This window comes from Nothobranchius furzeri, chromosome 4, assembly GCF_043380555.1.
Source record: "Nothobranchius furzeri strain GRZ-AD chromosome 4, NfurGRZ-RIMD1, whole genome shotgun sequence".
Classification (NCBI taxonomy): domain Eukaryota; kingdom Metazoa; phylum Chordata; class Actinopteri; order Cyprinodontiformes; family Nothobranchiidae; genus Nothobranchius; species Nothobranchius furzeri.
This window is the reverse complement of record NC_091744.1, coordinates 48,607,847-48,624,267: the sequence shown is the minus strand read 5'-3', so window position 1 is coordinate 48,624,267 and position 16,421 is coordinate 48,607,847. Positions and strand designations below refer to the sequence as shown.

At 45.5% G+C, this 16,421-nt stretch overlaps 1 protein-coding gene across 6 annotated transcripts in view; it reads right to left on the bottom strand.

Moving 5' to 3' along the window:
• Positions 1 to 16,421, bottom strand: part of LOC107397133 (leucine-rich repeats and IQ motif containing 1) — a 90,630-nt gene that overhangs the window by 41,411 nt on the left and 32,798 nt on the right. For 5 of the 6 annotated variants that reach the window (XM_070550212.1, XM_070550213.1, XM_054737468.2 and 2 more), the window contains one exon: positions 3,268 to 3,357. The exons of the other annotated variant lie outside the window; for it this stretch is intronic. In XM_070550212.1, coding sequence (XP_070406313.1) covers positions 3,268 to 3,357 — 90 coding nt within the window. The remainder of the gene's footprint in view (positions 1 to 3,267; positions 3,358 to 16,421) is intronic. 6 annotated transcript variants of the gene reach the window in all.

Sequence of the window (16,421 nt, the reverse complement as noted above, 5' to 3'; positions counted from 1 at the left end):
TTTAGTTGACTTAAATAAGAATACAATTTAAAAAAAATGTTGTCAAATGACTAAAAGTTAAGATTTCTTATCAAAATGAACACTGCACCACAGGCAACAGAAAACAACAAAATGATCATCAAGACTCGGTGAATTTTCCAGATATTTCACTAGAATTTCATAATTTTAGTTGCTGGGAGTTATCCACACAGTATAGGCATGTTTCCATTGTCGGAACTTCAGGATAAATTCTGGGACGTGTAAATTGACCAGGAGATACGATGACCTGGTTGTTACAGCTGTTGCGGTTTGTCCCAGAAATCTGAAGCTGCAGATGACAATCAGTGCTTTTCCTCCTCCTCCTACCTGCACAGCTGCACTCACTTGGACTGATCACCTTCTGAGCAACATAAAAGGGAGAGCTGCCAGGAGGAAGGGAGAGGAGATCAGCTGATTGAGAAGTGGGTCGGTGAGGCCGGAGCTGGAGTCGATCTAGGAGCTAACTGCACGATCCGAGGTTGCCGAGGCGGGTTCTGTTGAAAGTTCTCAGGCCTTTCTGACGGGGCTCCGCTGTGTTTGATCGCTGGGGTGTCGGCTTCGATTGGCTGGGAAGGGAGTTGGTGAGTCGGCTGATGGCCTGTTAGAGTCCGGTAAGACGATTTTTCCTTCTCTGTTCCCGTTCAATCTCTCGGTGCTGGTGTGGGGCGGAGGGCCAGTGAGGAAGCCGGGGCTAAGCTGGCGGAGGGTAGGGGCATTTCCAAGAGGGATCGTAGCGCCTCGTCTCCGGATAGGGTGGTGGAGGAGGGTTCATCTAAACTGCCGCGGACTGGAGGAGTTGGTGGAATGGGCCTGGTTGTTCAACTGAGGGCGTCTAGCGGGGGTGGTTTTGTTTCCGTCAATCCGCTGCAGCTGTCTCGGGAGTTGAAGGAGAAGTTGGGGGAAGTGGAGGATTCTTCTGTCTTGCCTGGTGGGGTGTTGGCTGTTGTGTGTTGTACTGGGGCGCAGTGGGACAAGGCATTCAACTTAAGCAGTTTCTGGATGTGGAGGTTGAGGTGGTGGTACCGCGGGCTGTGACTGGTATTCAGGGTGTGGTGTATGGCATTCCGAATGACGTTCTTGAGTCTGAGGTTCTTCGATGTCTAAGTGGAGGTACTGTTAAATGAATGATAAATGATCCGCACTTGTATAGTGCCTCTCAAAGTAAGGACTCCAAAGCGCTTTACACTACAGTGTATCATTCACCCATTCACACACACATTCATACACTGGTGGGGATGAGAGGCGAGGCTGCCGAGCACAGGCGCCACCAGACCCTCCGACCACCACCAGCAGGCAAGGTGGGTTAAGTGTGTTGCCCAAGGACACAACAGCAGAATTCTCTGTCCGGAGTTGGGATCGAACTTGCAACCTTCCGATTACTGGACAACTCGCTCAACCTGTTGAGCTACTGCTGCTGTTACAGCTGTACGTCGAATGGGCTTCAATGCCAGGGGTACTACACCCTTGTTGCTGTCTTTCAGCAACTCTGAGTTACCTGGCCGTGTCATGTTAGGATACGTCAGCTATTCTGTCAGGGAATTTGAGAGGGCACCTTTGAGGTGCTTTCGGTGCCAGAAATTTGGCCATGTGGCAGGAGTCTGCGTAGATATTAGGAGGTGTGAGGGCGACCATGTGAGGAGGCCCTCTGTTGTTACAACTGTGGGAGCTGTCACCAGACTACTTTTAGGGGTTGTGCATTTTATCAAGAGGCGGTGGCTGTTGAGGCCTGTTGGTCGGATCGTAAGGTTTCCTATGCTGAGGTTGTGCGTCGACTGAAAGATGGTGGAGGGGTGGGGTCTCGGGGGGCTGGGGCAGGTTCTGTGGCTTTGCTGGTTTTAGACAAGGGGACGTTGGGAGGTGGTGGGGTGATGGTGGGGGATCAAACACAGTTCCTGGCTTTTAATGTGGAGGGTGAGGACTGTGGCGACTAGCAAGTCGGATGCGGCGCGTGAGGTGACGGCTGTGGCTGAAAAGCTTCTGGGCTTCTCTGGTGTGGATCCCAGTGAGGTTTGGAGGTCTGCTTGTTCGAGGGGGATGGGGGGTCCTGGCATTGGGGGTAGTCAGGATGTGGTTTTGGTGGTGGATGGCGGTGGTGCGCCTGATGAGGATGGGGGTATGGTGGAGGACAGCCATTGATGATGACTTTTAGAGTCCTGCAATGGAATGCCAGAAGTTTGGTAGCCAATGGTCAGGAGTTTAAGAGGACAATTGAGGTTATGGATGTACCGCATATAACGGCAATTTTAAAGAAGCGCAAATTGTGCTTGTTTTCTTTTGCCTCTGTCTGCTAAAGTCATTTCCTACTGAGTTATAACCAATCAGTGTGAGTTAACCAAATATTCCATTCAGTGACTGCACTGAGCCTGTCTGAGTACATAGCCCTGTTCAGGTGCTCCATTGTTTCCTGAAAATGGTCCAGTAAACAGCCTGTTGGGCCGGCCTGATGAAGTGGAAACACGCCCATGCTGAGCAGTTCCTGTAAAATTACGCTGAAGTTTGTGGATAATGAAAACACGCCATGTGAGTACTAACTGATACTGTGTCAGATGTAGCGTTACGTCAGTTTTTAAAAGGAAAAATTAAACTTGACATGTGTCTGGGGAAACCAGTGTATATTGTGTACAATAATATCTACTAACATTAAACACAGGCGCATAATTTCATTTTACATACTTAGCAGGTATTTTTCCCCAAAATGCATTTTCACACTCATGGAATGCTCAAGTCCCACTCAGACTAAAAGCTTAATAACTCTCCAGATTCCATTTTCTTTTTGTCCAAGTGTTGAATTGTTCATCACTGCCTTTGATGTGCACCTCAGTGTCAACAAGCCGAGGCTGAGCACACTGCCAGCTGCAGTACATCATCTGGCCCAAACCAGCTACCATGATGTACAGTGCTGAGCATGTTCCAAAGAAAAGATCCAACAAGAGGTAAACGAAGGGGAAAAAGCAGGACGATGCCTCAGCCAGTATGATAAATGACATCTGCTGGTGCTGAGCAACCTTCAGCCCCTCCAGGAAATAATCTTGTTTTTGGAGTGAATATAAATCTAAAGATCAGTCAGGGAAAGGAGTCGAAGCCTGAAGGGGAGAGGGGTTAAGATGTGAAGGGACAGGGCAAGGAAAGAAATGTGTCTGTTGACAGGACGTGAGCTGGTAAGTGCACCCAGGGTCACACACACCCACATTTAAAATTATATTAGTCCATCTGGTTTGAAGATTATCAAATATACTTGGAGTGTTTTACCTTTGCAGCTACTGATTGTTCCAATGCAATGTGATGTCTGGGAGGTAAATCATCAGAAATAGACACTTTCCAGTGTTCCTCTATTGCTGGCTGGGTGCAAAGAAAAATAAAAATAAGCATAAAATGTTACAGCATGGTGAAAATAAATTTCAGATATGCATTATATCCAGTAAACGGTGGGTTCTAGGTTTACTGGGGTGAGGCCGAGCATAAAAGACTAATAATTAAATATTACTGGCCCAAATTAACCAATAATGTACAGGGGCCTTGTTTGTAAAACTTGCTTACGAACAAAACGGGGTCGGAAAACTGCGTAAGCAACTTTCCACGCAAACGTTGGGATTTATATAAAAAAAAAGTAGCAAAAAAATGTGCACAACTTTAAGTTGACTAAGGACCTGGCTTACGCACATTTAGGACATGGAGAGCACCTGCAGTGCTGCTGCTGAGAAGGATAAAATTATGAATTCCTGCAGCATCATCACTTGTACTGCGTTGTGTTCACACAGAACAACCCCATAAATGAGACCCCAGGTCTTTGCTTCTTTACAATCATTTATCTGCTCCTTCTCAGCATCTCTGCAGTCCAGCACATTTCAGCATATTGCACACATTTAGCACCTGACAGTTGCTCCTTCTGAACAATCTATGTATAAATAACTGTCCCAAAGACAAGAACAAATGCAACATTCAGAAAAATCTAAATGGAGGACAAAGAGAGGACCTCAATCTCAGGGAGGAATCACATGGAATTACATTTTCCTGGCATACGTTAAACACACACACACACACACACACACACACACACACACACACACACACACACACACACACACACACATTATTCACACAATTTTCTATTCTATTCTCTTTTTGTGAAGGCAGCAATGCAGCAGATTGCCCTTCTGTCTCTATTTTCTCCTTAGAAACAATTACCACCAGCTGTCAGATTAAAGTAAATATTTCACAAACAGCACTGCTCTTAAGGAGGATATATTATGCAAAATTCACTTTTGCATCCTTTTGTGCTGCCACATGGGTCTCTACTGCCTCTATAACCACTCTCAATGAGAAAAAACTTGAGCATCCATTTTCTGTCAGTGTTTCATTTCAGGAAATCGTCGTCTTCCTCCGCTTATCCGGGTCTGGATCGCGGGGGCAGAATCCCAACTAGGGAGCTCCAGACCGTCCTCACCCCGGCCACCTCCACCAGCTCCTTCGGCAGGACCCCAAGGCGTTCCCGGACCAGATTGGAGATGTAACCACTCCAACGTGTCCTGGGTCTACCCGGGGGCCGGCAGGACATGCTCAAAACACCTCCCCAGGGAGGCGTCCAGGAGGCATCCTGACCAGGCGCCCAAACCACCTCAACTGACTCCTTTCGATCCGGAGAAGCAGCGGTTCTACTCCAAGTCCCTCCCGAATGTCCGAGCTCCTCACCCTATCTCTAAGGCTGAGCCCGGCCACCCTGCGGAGGAAACTCATTTTGGCAGCTTGTATCCGCGATCTTGTTCTTTCGGTCATTACCCAAAGCTCATGACCATAGGTGAGGATTGGGACGTAGATCAACCGGTGAATCGAGAGCCTGGCTTTCTGGCTAAGCTCCCTCTTCACCACAACAGATCGGCTCAGCGTTCGCATCACAGCAGATGTTGAACAATCCGCCTGTCGATCTCCCGATCCCTCCTACCCTCACTCGTGAACAAGACCCCGAGATACTTAAACTCCTCCACTTGAGGTAGGACCTCTCTCCCGACCCGGAGTTGGCAAGCCACCCTTTTCCGGTCGAGAACCATGGTCTCAGATTTGGAGGTGCTGATCCTCATTCCAACCGCTTCACACTCGGCCGCAAACCTACCTAGCAAGAGCTGAAGGTCAGAACTGGATGAAGCTAGGAGGACCACATCATCCGCAAAAAGCAGAGACAAGATTCTCCTGCCACCAAACTCGACACACTCCACACCCTGGCTGCGCCTAGAAATTCTGTCCATAAACAGAACCGGTGACAAAGGGCAGCCCTGGCGGAGTCCAACCCTCACCGGGAACAGGTCCAACTTACTACCGGCTATGCGGACCAAACTCACGCTCCTCTAGTAAAGGGACTGAATGGCCCTTAACAGAAAGCCACCCACCCCATACTCCTGGAGCGTCCCCCACAGGGTGCCCCTGGGGACACGGTCATAAGCCTTCTCCAAACCCACAAAACACATGTGGATTGGTTGGGCAAACTCCCATGCCCCCTCCATCACCCTTGCAAGGGTATAGAGTTGGTCCACAGTTCCACGGCCAGGACGAAAACCACATTGCTCCTCCTCAATCTGAGATTCAACTATCGATCAGACCCTCCTCTCCAGTACCTTGGAGTAGACCTTTCCAGGGAGGCTGAGGAGTGTGATCCCCCCTATAGTTGGAACACACCCTCAGATCACCCTTCTTAAAGATGGGGACCACCACCCCGGTCTGCCACTCCACAGGAACTGCCCCCGATGACCACGCAATGTTGCAGAGACGTGTCAACCACGACAGCCCTACAACATCCATAGCCTTGAGATACCCAGGACGAATCTCGTCCGCCCCCGGGGCTCCGCCACTGTGTAGTTGTTTGACTACCTCAGCAATTTCTGCCCCCGAGATTGGACAGTCCATCCCCAGGTCTCCCGGCTCTGGTTCCTCCTCGGAATGCATGTAGGTGGGAATGAGGAGCTCCTCAAAGTATTCCTTCCACCATCCGACTATAGTCCCAGTTGACGTCAGCAGCTCCCCATCCCCACTGTAAACAGTGTGAGCAAGTTGCTGCCTTCCTCTCATGAGGCGCCGGACAGTTTGCCAGAACCTCTTTGGAGCCGATCGATAGTCTTTATCCATGGCCTCACCAAACTCTTCCCATGCCCAAGATTTTGCCGTGGCAACTGCCACTGCTGCACCCCGCTTGGCTATCCAATACCCCAGTACCTGTCTGCTGCCTCCGGAGACCCACAGACCAGCCACGTCCTGTAGGCCTCCTTCTTCAGCCTGACGGCTCCCCGAACCTCTGGTGTCCACCAGCGGGTACGGGAGTTGCCACACGACTGGCACCGGCCACCTTGCGACCACAGCAAGTAACAGCTGCCTCAACAATCGCAGAGTGGAACAAGGCCCACTCGGAGTCGATGTCCCCCACTGCTCTCGGGACGTGGTCAAAGCTCTGCCAGAGGTGGGAGTTGAAGACCGTCTTGACAGGTTCTTCTGCCAGGCGTTCCCAGCAGACCCTCACTATGCGTTTGGGTCTGCCAGGTCTAAGCGGCATTTTCCCCTGCCATCTGATCCAACTCACCACCAGGTGGTGATCAGTTGACAGCTCCGCTCCTCTCTTCACTCGGGTGTCCAAAACATACGGCCGCAGGTCAGATGATAAGACTACAAAGTCTATCATCGACCTGCGACCTAGGCTGCCCTGGTACCAAGTGTACCGATGGGCATCTTATGTTGGAACATGGTGTTCGTTATGGCGAAAATGCGGCTTGCACAGAAGTCCAATAACGAAACACCACTCAAGATCAGATCAGGCGGGCCATTTCTCCCAATCACACCCCTCCAGGTCATGCTGTCATTGCCCACATGAGCATTGAAGTCCCCCAGCAGGACAATGGAGTCCCCTGATGGAGCACTATCTAGCACTCGTCCCAGGGACTCCAAAAAGGGCGGGTACTCTGAACTGATATTTGGCCCATAAGCATAAACAACAGTCAGGACCCGTTCCCCAACCCAAAGGCGCAGGGAAGCTACCATCTCGTCCCCCGGGGTAAACCCCAACACACAGGCAGAGAGTCTTGGGGCTAACAAAAAGCCAACCCCAGCCCTCCGCCTCTCACCCGGAGCAACTCCAGTAAAGGAGAGTGTCCAAATCCTCTCAAGGACTTGGGTTCCAGAGCCAGTGCTATGTGTCGAGGTGAGTCCGACTATATCTAGCCGGTACTGCTCAACCTCTGCCACAAGCCCCTACTCCTTCCCCGCCAGAGAGGTGACGTTCCATGTCCCAAAAACCAGTTTCCTTGTCCGGGGATCGGACTGCCAATCCACACTGCACCGGACCCTTTATGTTCCTCCTGGGTGGGTCCACAGTTGGATGAGCCCATTTATCCGGTTCGGGCTGGGCCCGGCTGGGCCCCATGGGTGAAAGCCTGGCCACCAGGTGCTCGCTCATGGGCCCCAACCCCAGGCCTGGCTCCAGGGTGGGACCCCGTAACCCTCCGGGCCGGGTACTCCGACTCTTTGAATTTACTTCCATGAAAGATCCTCTGAACCGTTCTTTGTCTCACCCTTCACCTAAGACCAATTTGTCATGGGAGACCCTACATGGGGCACAAAGTGCCCCAGACAACAAAGCTCCTAGGATCATTAGGGCACTCAAACTCCTTCACCACGATAAGGTGATGGTTCAAGGAGGAGATTTCAGGAAATATATACCAAAAATTAGCTGTTTCAAAAAAGTTCCTGCTTGTGATGTAACAATAAGGAAAAGAAGTGTACAACACCACTGTCACAATATGCTCCTGCCTCCCTGTCTGTGTCTCTCCCCTGCCTCTGATTAGTCTTTATTGTTCTCACCTACCCCGTGTTAATCTTCCCATGTTTTCCTGATTGTTTCCTTGAGTATTTATACCTCCAGTCTTGTTTGAGTCTTTGTCGGATCATTGTGTTGTTGTATGTCGTGTTGTTCTTGTTCCCTGCCATATCCTGCCATTAAATCAACTTTTATTTTATCCGTGCCTGCATTCCTGCCTCCTGATCTGCTCCACCATACATAGTCCGCCGCCATCCACACCCGCAACGTGACAGAATGATCCGACCAACCTGGACCTGTGGTGAGCTCTAGTCATCTGCCTGCACCCAAAAAAGTCAACTAAGGCATTTGTTTGATAGGTTTAAAAGAAAATTGTCTATTTAACATGAACACATCATGTTTATGTTTTCAAATTATTATCACTTATTGGTTTAACATAAAATAACAAAACGTTTAATGAACAAGACTGGCATTCTTCAGTCCAATGAAGTGTGATTACTTCAAATCAGCAACTCATTCTGATTTCTAGTGCGCATGCTCAAACTTCCCGGAAGCTAAGAAGCGGGAACACGGACCAAGTTTTGTGATGAGTGAAGTGCTGTTTCCCTCTGCGGTCACTTCCTCGTTACAGGTAAGTACTGAATGTGTGAAAATTTATTAGTCAAACAAAGTTAGTAACATTGGTTAGTCATTTTTCCACATTTTCCTATTCAAGTCTGCATTGAAAATTAAACGGCAAAGCAGACCGGACCGCATGCAGAGGAAACCAGGTATTAGACGGTGCCAACTGCCATTTCTGTAGTTAGTTTTGAGTAGTGTTTTGAGCAGGTATTGAGATGTTTAGTAAAATATTAACGTTTGTAATTCACTTTTCCACAGTAAATTAAGTTAGCTAACATAAACTATAACCTTGCTCTGTTAGCCGTAACATTACTCTTAAATTACGGTTATTGCAAGCCATTGTGGTCTTTCTTTCTTTTCATTTTTTTAATGATCCTTTGCATATCGCGTTGATGCAAGTTAAACTGTAGTACGCGCGAGTTGCTAAACATTAGCTGTGTCCAAATTCAGGGGCTGCATACTTCGAAGTGACGAGTGCTCATGGGAATAAAAGTATGAATAGGAGGTCAGAGAAAAACCCAGTGGCAGATAGTTATGAAGAGCGCATGAACCTTTACAGCAACTACCACCACTTTTTATTGCATGGTTTGAAACACTGCTATAATATTTGGCAGCAGATTGGATGTTTATCTGTGAATTGTATATTGCAAGAAGTATTTATGTGTATTTGCATTTTTATACATGTGCATGGATGTGCATGTGTTAGTAATATACATTTGCAGAAAAGTAAGAAGAAATTACACTGTGGACGTTTTTATAAAATAATTTTGTCTGTTTTCTTTACCATAGTTACACCACAAAGAAAGCTGCCCCCCTTGTCTGTTTGCCTCCTATTTGCCTCCTCATGGTAAGTATTTTATCATCATAGATTTTTTATGATAGTTTTATGATTTGTTTAAAAAAAATGAGCCAATTAAACCATCCTTAAAAACTGCTTCTCATTTTTTCTTGCAGTGACGTGATTGTGGCAGTGCAAGAGTTGTTCCGTCAGGGAGATTAGTAGGTACAAATTATTGAAACACTGTAGATTACATCACCATTATGGACCCAGCCAGCGCTTGTTTGTATATATGTAAATTGTCCATGCACATTTAAGACCTGGTGTGGACTAAAAACACATGTGTACAGATGTCATTCTTCTCATTTTAAACAGACAGCTGGCAGATCAGTCACTTTTAGGTGTGAGTTATGTGACTGCAGTGACTTTACCACAGAGAGAGATTACTTTGGACATATTGGATCACATTTACGAAATAGTGAGACAGTAACTTGTGTATTTTCAGGCTGCTCTTTCAAGACAAATATTTTTGGTACATTTTCTTCACACAAAAACAGGAAGCATCATTCAGATTCACTTAAAGATTTCAAGGTAGATTTAGTGGTGTTTGTTGACCCAGCACAAGATTCAGAAGAAACTGAAAGTGTAGGTGCTAGTTGCTCTGATTTCTCAAATCCGGAAGTTGGAACTGAGTTTGTGTCAGGAAGTGATGATTCCACTGAAAATTTGACTGAGCTTGTAGAACAAAAAATAGCTGGGATATTAAAATTGGAATATATATTTCAAATTCCAGCCACTTAACTTTTTTTCAGATCTTCAAAATGACGTCACCCCTAAGACTGCGAATAATCCTGGGTGAAGATGATGCCAGGAAGTTGATTCTTCCAGGAGGGACACCGGTCTCAATTGAAGATTTTTGCCACACAGTAAAGACAAATTTTGGATTGCAACAAGATATTCGACTTCAATATCAACATGAAGACTTTGGAAATGAGTTCACAAATTTGTCAGACATCTCAGAAGTAAAGGAAAAAGCCACCCTTAAGGTGATATTTTTGCAAAGCCCACAGGAAGAATATGCAAGATCTTCTCAAAGCCAAGCAGCAGAGTCTTCATCCATCTCCTCTACTGACAGATGATACAGAGCCTATTTCATCTTCAGGTTCATCACCATCCTCAAGGCACTGGGTTTGGCCAAGTGTCTTCACTATACCTCAATTTAGCGATGATGCTGAATTAGAGCTTGCGAAGACTGATACTGCCTGCGCCAATGGGGGAACTCTATTGAACCCCTCACTAAAACTGAAATCCCAAATTCTGGAAAGACTGGCAGAAGAAATATACAAATTCAAAGCCTACCCAACAGACAATGACCTGACTGATGTTGCAGAAGCTCTTGTGAAAAAGCAACCTTGACTTAGAGAACAGGGGTCTTTTAATGGCTGTTATGGATGGAAAATTAGCCTAAAATATAAAATGTCTAACCTTCGCACCAAACTGAGAGGCCTTGGATGTACTGAGGTGACTAAACTCCATCAAAAACAAGTCCAGTGACAATCGTCAGGCAGCCTTCAATGTGAAGAAACCCAAAAGAGCTGACGTTAACTACTGTCCAGAGCATCCAAAAGGAGAGACATCAGAAAGTCTGGAACAGGAAATAGTTGCAATTATTTCTGAACTGACTAAAAGAAATAATAACTCTGTGAGTGCCAAAATAAAGAAGACTTTCTCATACAGAAGGCAAGAAGTTCTTCAGGGTCAGCCGATGGTTGCAGACTTAAAAAGCAGATGGCCAGCTCTGTTCACTGAAAGAGAGGCAAGTGTGGTCAAAATGCATTTGGATCTTGCATGTAATTTATCTGCTATCTGTTGTTGGTTCCCGCATCCCTGAAAAGAGTAATGTGAAAAAGTAAATACCCATTAATTTATTCGGTTATATGCATCAGGATATAAGAATCGTCCAGGTCCTAACTGGTCCTAAAATGTTGTAAATACAACCTCAGATGACATGTGGTTAACACTTGAATCCAATGAATCAAAACCTCTGCTTTTATAGAGGTACTGTGATCAGCTTTTTCACGACTACATTGAAGAGACATTTGTGCATTTGCTGTTTAGTCATCATTAATTAGCTTGGATGTGAAGTTAGTGAAATATACAGTAAAGTTTTTAATAAATTCATTTGTTCTCTATTACAGATCGACAAGGAGTTTCTGCGAATCACCACAAAGCCTCTGCTAACTACTTTCTTTGCCGAGCTTGACCAACACACGCCACGCTTGATGGATCTCTTTCAGTGCAAAGGAGGGACACTTGGAAAGAAAATAAGAGGTCACATGCTTGCCATCTCTAAGGTTTGTATTAGAATTGAGTAGACTTTGTCATAGACAGCAATATAATAGACAGCAAAATAACTTTGAAATGGTGATGAAGTTGTCCATTTTGTTTCTGCTTAACAAATGGTACATCACCTTGCTAATTTCTAACCTAAAGATCAATTATGCTAGTTGAACTGATCACCCTTGCTTCAAGAACAACAATATAGTTTTGGCTCATAGAATCTTCTCCTCCTCTCCAGCATGACAACATACACACCAGACGAGCATGCATCTTGAAGTCCTTGTGCACCTACCTAAACGAGGACAATGAGAAGTTAATAAAGGAGTACATGGTGAGTCAATGCTACAACATCAGGGTTTTTCCTGGTTCACATTGAGGCAGAGGTGGTACCATCCTGACCATGCGCCAGCACATGCATACTTCTGACCGAGTCCTCCAAACACACCCACATCACCCCGCTTCTCCTCCAGCTTCACTGGCTGCCAGTCAACTTCAGGGTTCATTTCAAGATCCTGGTTCTGGTCTATAGGGCCTTACATGGACAAGCACCATCTTACTTACATTGGTGATCTTCTTAGTCCCTACACCCCCAGCAGGTCCCTGAGGTCCAGTGACCAAAGCCTACTGGTTGTGCAGCACCAGGCTAAAGGTCAAAGGTGACAGATCATTTGTTGCTGTGGCCCCCAGACTGTGGACCTCTCTCCCCCTGAGCCTGAGATCAGTGGACTCCGTGGACTCCTTTAAAAAGCAGCTGAAGACTCACTTGTTCAAGCTGGCTTTTGTATGACCTTCTTCACCACTCTCTCTTTATTCTGCTCTCCCGACCTATTCCACCTTCCTCAGGATCCACTGATTTCCCTCTTTCCTATTCACTCTCTCTCTTTCTTTACCTTTTTAAATCACAGTTGTCTATTTTTTGCTCATTTTAAATATGTTTTAAATAATTTTCTAAATTCTTTTTTATATTTTACATTTTTTGTTTTTGTGAAGCGTCTCGTGGTTTTTATCTTGAGAGGCGCTGTAGAGATCTTTTCTTCTTCTATTGATAACTTTGACTACTTAAATTTTATGAACAGCATAGAGTAAAGTTGTTCAAACTGAATGTGTTTAAACAATTTATTAACTTTTATTTTGTTCTATATTATTTTCACGTAGGATACGGACAGCGAGGCAAACAGCTGCATGGAGCAAACCGTGATGGGGGTGTATGTCATCCAGAAGAAGGGTGCTGAACCTGAAGATGACCCAGAGGACATCGGTGTCCTGATTGAGGGTGTGGAGGCTCTCACTGGTGTAGGTAACATTGCACAAGCATGTGCTTTGTTGTTTGGACTCATATACTGTTTGAACCTGAGCTACCCACCTGAACTTAAATGCACATTTGAAGTCTTCCAGAAGATACTTCTAAACCTTGATGGACAAAAGCTCTCTTCAAAGGCACAGTTTCTGAAAAACAAGCTTATGGGGTGAGTGCACTTAAAAATGACAGAAGGTTTTGAACAGTTCATTGGTGCAATGGTGATTTCTGGTACTGAAGATTAATATTTGAGTTATATAGGGTTACATTATTTATTTTATTTCATTCAAAATGTATTTATTTAAAAAAAAGTTTAGTTTTTGGATTCTCTCTGTTGGGCACTTCACCTTTATGTGTAGCACTGCAGATGATTTTTATTTGTCATATAGATAGCTCCAAATGGGTCAGAATTACAGACTTGTTTTCTTTTGTTATTTATTTCTTTTGGGTTTGTAGTATAGGTTCTAATTCACACACACACTGCTGTCATGTGTTGAACTGCCAATGGTAAAATGGAGATGTCATAGGAGTACTTTAGAGTCTCCCTCTTTTATTTTTATTCTTCCAAATGCTTTTTTTTAGGGGCGCTTGCATAACACAAATATAGTTAGACTGCAGTTCATGTTTGTGTAAAGGCATATTTGTGCTTGAGCACTTAAAAGAATGTTGGGAAATTAAACCACCAAATTCCATGTTCAGTTTGTAGAACAAAGTCTACATTTCACAAAAATGTAATTGAGGAGATTCCTCCAAGAAATATTATTTGCTGGTTTCAGGTACACTGTTTGTTGTTTTTATGTGTTAGATGCCTGTAAAGTTTACCTGCACTGCCACCGGTTAAGTTCACTCTTTATTATTTTAATGCATCCCCTTTGCTTACTGGCATGTTTTAAAACACAGCAAAGCTATGTTGCTAGCTTTGGAGGACTGAAACCAAAATGACAACACGGATATATAGAAATGGATCAAGAAACTAATTATTACAATTAGACACACCAAACATTGTAGACTTTGATTGAATTTGAAAAATGTGTCATGTTCTGCCCCTGCCTTCCTGACTGTGTCTCTCTCCTGCCCTGATTAGCCCTTATTGTTCTCACCTGCCCCTCGTTAACCTGCCCATGTGTTCCTGATTTCCCTGTGTATTTATACCTCCCTCCTTGTGCCAGTCTTTGTCAGATCATTGTTGTTTGTCGTGTTGTTCTCGTTGTTCCTGCCATTAAACCCATTTTTACTTTATCCGTGCCTGCATTCCTGCCTCCTGGTCAGCTCCACCACACATGGTCCACCAACTCCTACAGCTCAACATGACAGAATGATCTGACCAACCTGGACCTGTGGTGAGCTTAACATCTGTTTCTGGAGGATTATTTTTTCTTTTTTTCTCTTTCAGCTGAGGGAGATTCTGACTCGAGGGGTTTTTCTGCGCATCCTACCTGTTTCTGGGGTGGTCGGACCCATTCTCCTCTCCTGCTGTTCAGCCCCGTCCTGTTTTTTCACGGAAGCTGCTTTTCCTGGAGTTTTTGATGGAGGTAAAAAACCCTATGCACGCCAACATTCTCCGGGGTGGTAGGGCTGTTCTTCCTGCTCCGTGTCGGCCTCCCTTCACCCGAGCCTCCGCCTGCTGGATCCAGTCGAGTCATGGTGTACACCTGCTCAGGACTGTTTGCCGAGTACCTGCTACCGCTCCTGGTTTCCTCGCATCGCTCCTGCTGTTTTGTCCCACTTCCTGGTCCACGCCTGCAGGGTCTATCCCTGCAGGTCCTTCATGCTGCAGTCTCTGCTGGGTCCCACGCCTGCTGCTACAGTTCTCTGCTGGGTCCCACGCCTGCTGCTGCAGTTCTCTGCTGGGTCCCACACCTGCTGCTGCAGTTCTCTGCTGGGTCCCACAACTGCTGCTGCAGTTCTCTGCTGGGTCCCACACCTGCTGCTGCAGTTCTCTGCTGGGTCCCACGCCTGCTGCTGCAGTTCTCTGCTGGGTCCCACGCCTGCTGCTGCAGTTCTCTGCTGGGTCCCACGCCCGGCTGCTGCAGTTTAAGTGTTCCTGTTCCCCCGAGTCAAGTGTGTTCTGGTTCCCCCGAGTCAAGTGTGTTCTGGTTCCCCCGAGTCAAGTCTAGTGTTTCCTGTCCCAGTCAAGTCTCCCAGTCACAAGTGTTCCAAATTCCCCTAGTCTCCTGTGTTATGTGGCCTTGTGGGCGTCTGGTATCTGCCCCTTAAGGGAGGGGGGGGGGGGGGGGGGGGGTAACTGTCACGTTCTGCCCCTGCCTTCCTGACTCTCTCTCTCCTGCCCTGATAAGCCCTTATCGTTCTCACCTGCCCCTCGTTAACCTGCCCATGTGTTCCTGATTTCCCTGTGTATTTATACCTCCCTCCTTGTGCCAGTCTTTGTCAGATCATTGTTGTTTGTCATGTTGTTCTCGTTGTTCCTGCCGTATCCTGTCATTAAGCCCATTTTTACTTTATCCGTGCCTGCATTCCTGCCTCCTGGTCAGCTCCACCACACATGGTCCACCAACTCCTACAGCTCAACATGACAAAATGATTCGTCAACTGTAATTTAATTAGATTTGAAGCCCTCTATTGTTTTAGTTTTACTTCCCAAAAGTTATTTTGTGTTGAACTCCCTGTACTTATTTTCTATGGATTATGATTTTTTTCCCCCATATTTTATTTTTGGTTTATTGCCCCTGAATTATTTCTATAATTTTGGTACTTTTTATTTTATTTAATTATTTTCAAATTCACACAATACTAATTGTATTCATTTTTATCTTGCCAAAAGAGAAATGTTTATAATTTTTAGATGATTTTTTATAATACAGTTAACGTAAAGTTTATAGAGCAATTTTTACATCCGTCTTAAGTTGTGGCAGTTTTGGTTCCACTGTCTGATTTGCATGATTACAATGGAATTTCCTGTTTAAAGAGCAAGTAACGTCTAAATTAAATTTTTTTGCTGATGAACTGTATAAATGAGTGTCTAATAGTGTTTTAAATGTGTGTATTCATTATTTTAGCATTTTGGTGCATTTTCTTTAAAAATTAAAAATTCTGCCTAAATACCACAGTATAGCGCCACCTTCAGCTTAAAACATAGAATTTGACTCATTTTGAATAAATTTTAGCCAATGGCTAAAGAGTAAGATACTACGTAACCCGTTAGAGTACTACGTAGCAGCTCTGTGTCAAAGTTATAGAAGCAACGAGCGTCTCGGCCACGCCTTGTGGCGAGTTGGATTTGCAAGCGAGTGTAGGTTAGCCGTAGTTCAGCATTAGCATATAGCATTAGCATATCCTAGTCTTTAGCGTAGCCTTTAGTGTTATACATACTTATTTAGTGTTAGTTTGGCTGTTGGATAGTGTAGTTTAGTTAGTGTTTGGCTGTTAGTGTTATTAGGAAAGTAGTTCAGGTTTAGTGCTCCATATCGTGTTAGTATGCTGTGAGAAGGTGTAGTGTAGTATGGTTGCGGTGGCTCTGTGGGGTTGTACTCCTTTCCGCTGGACTTAGAAATTAGGCGCCAGTGGTTGCATGTCTGGAAAACATTCAGCTCCCGCCGGGTGCTGTAGTTTGCAAC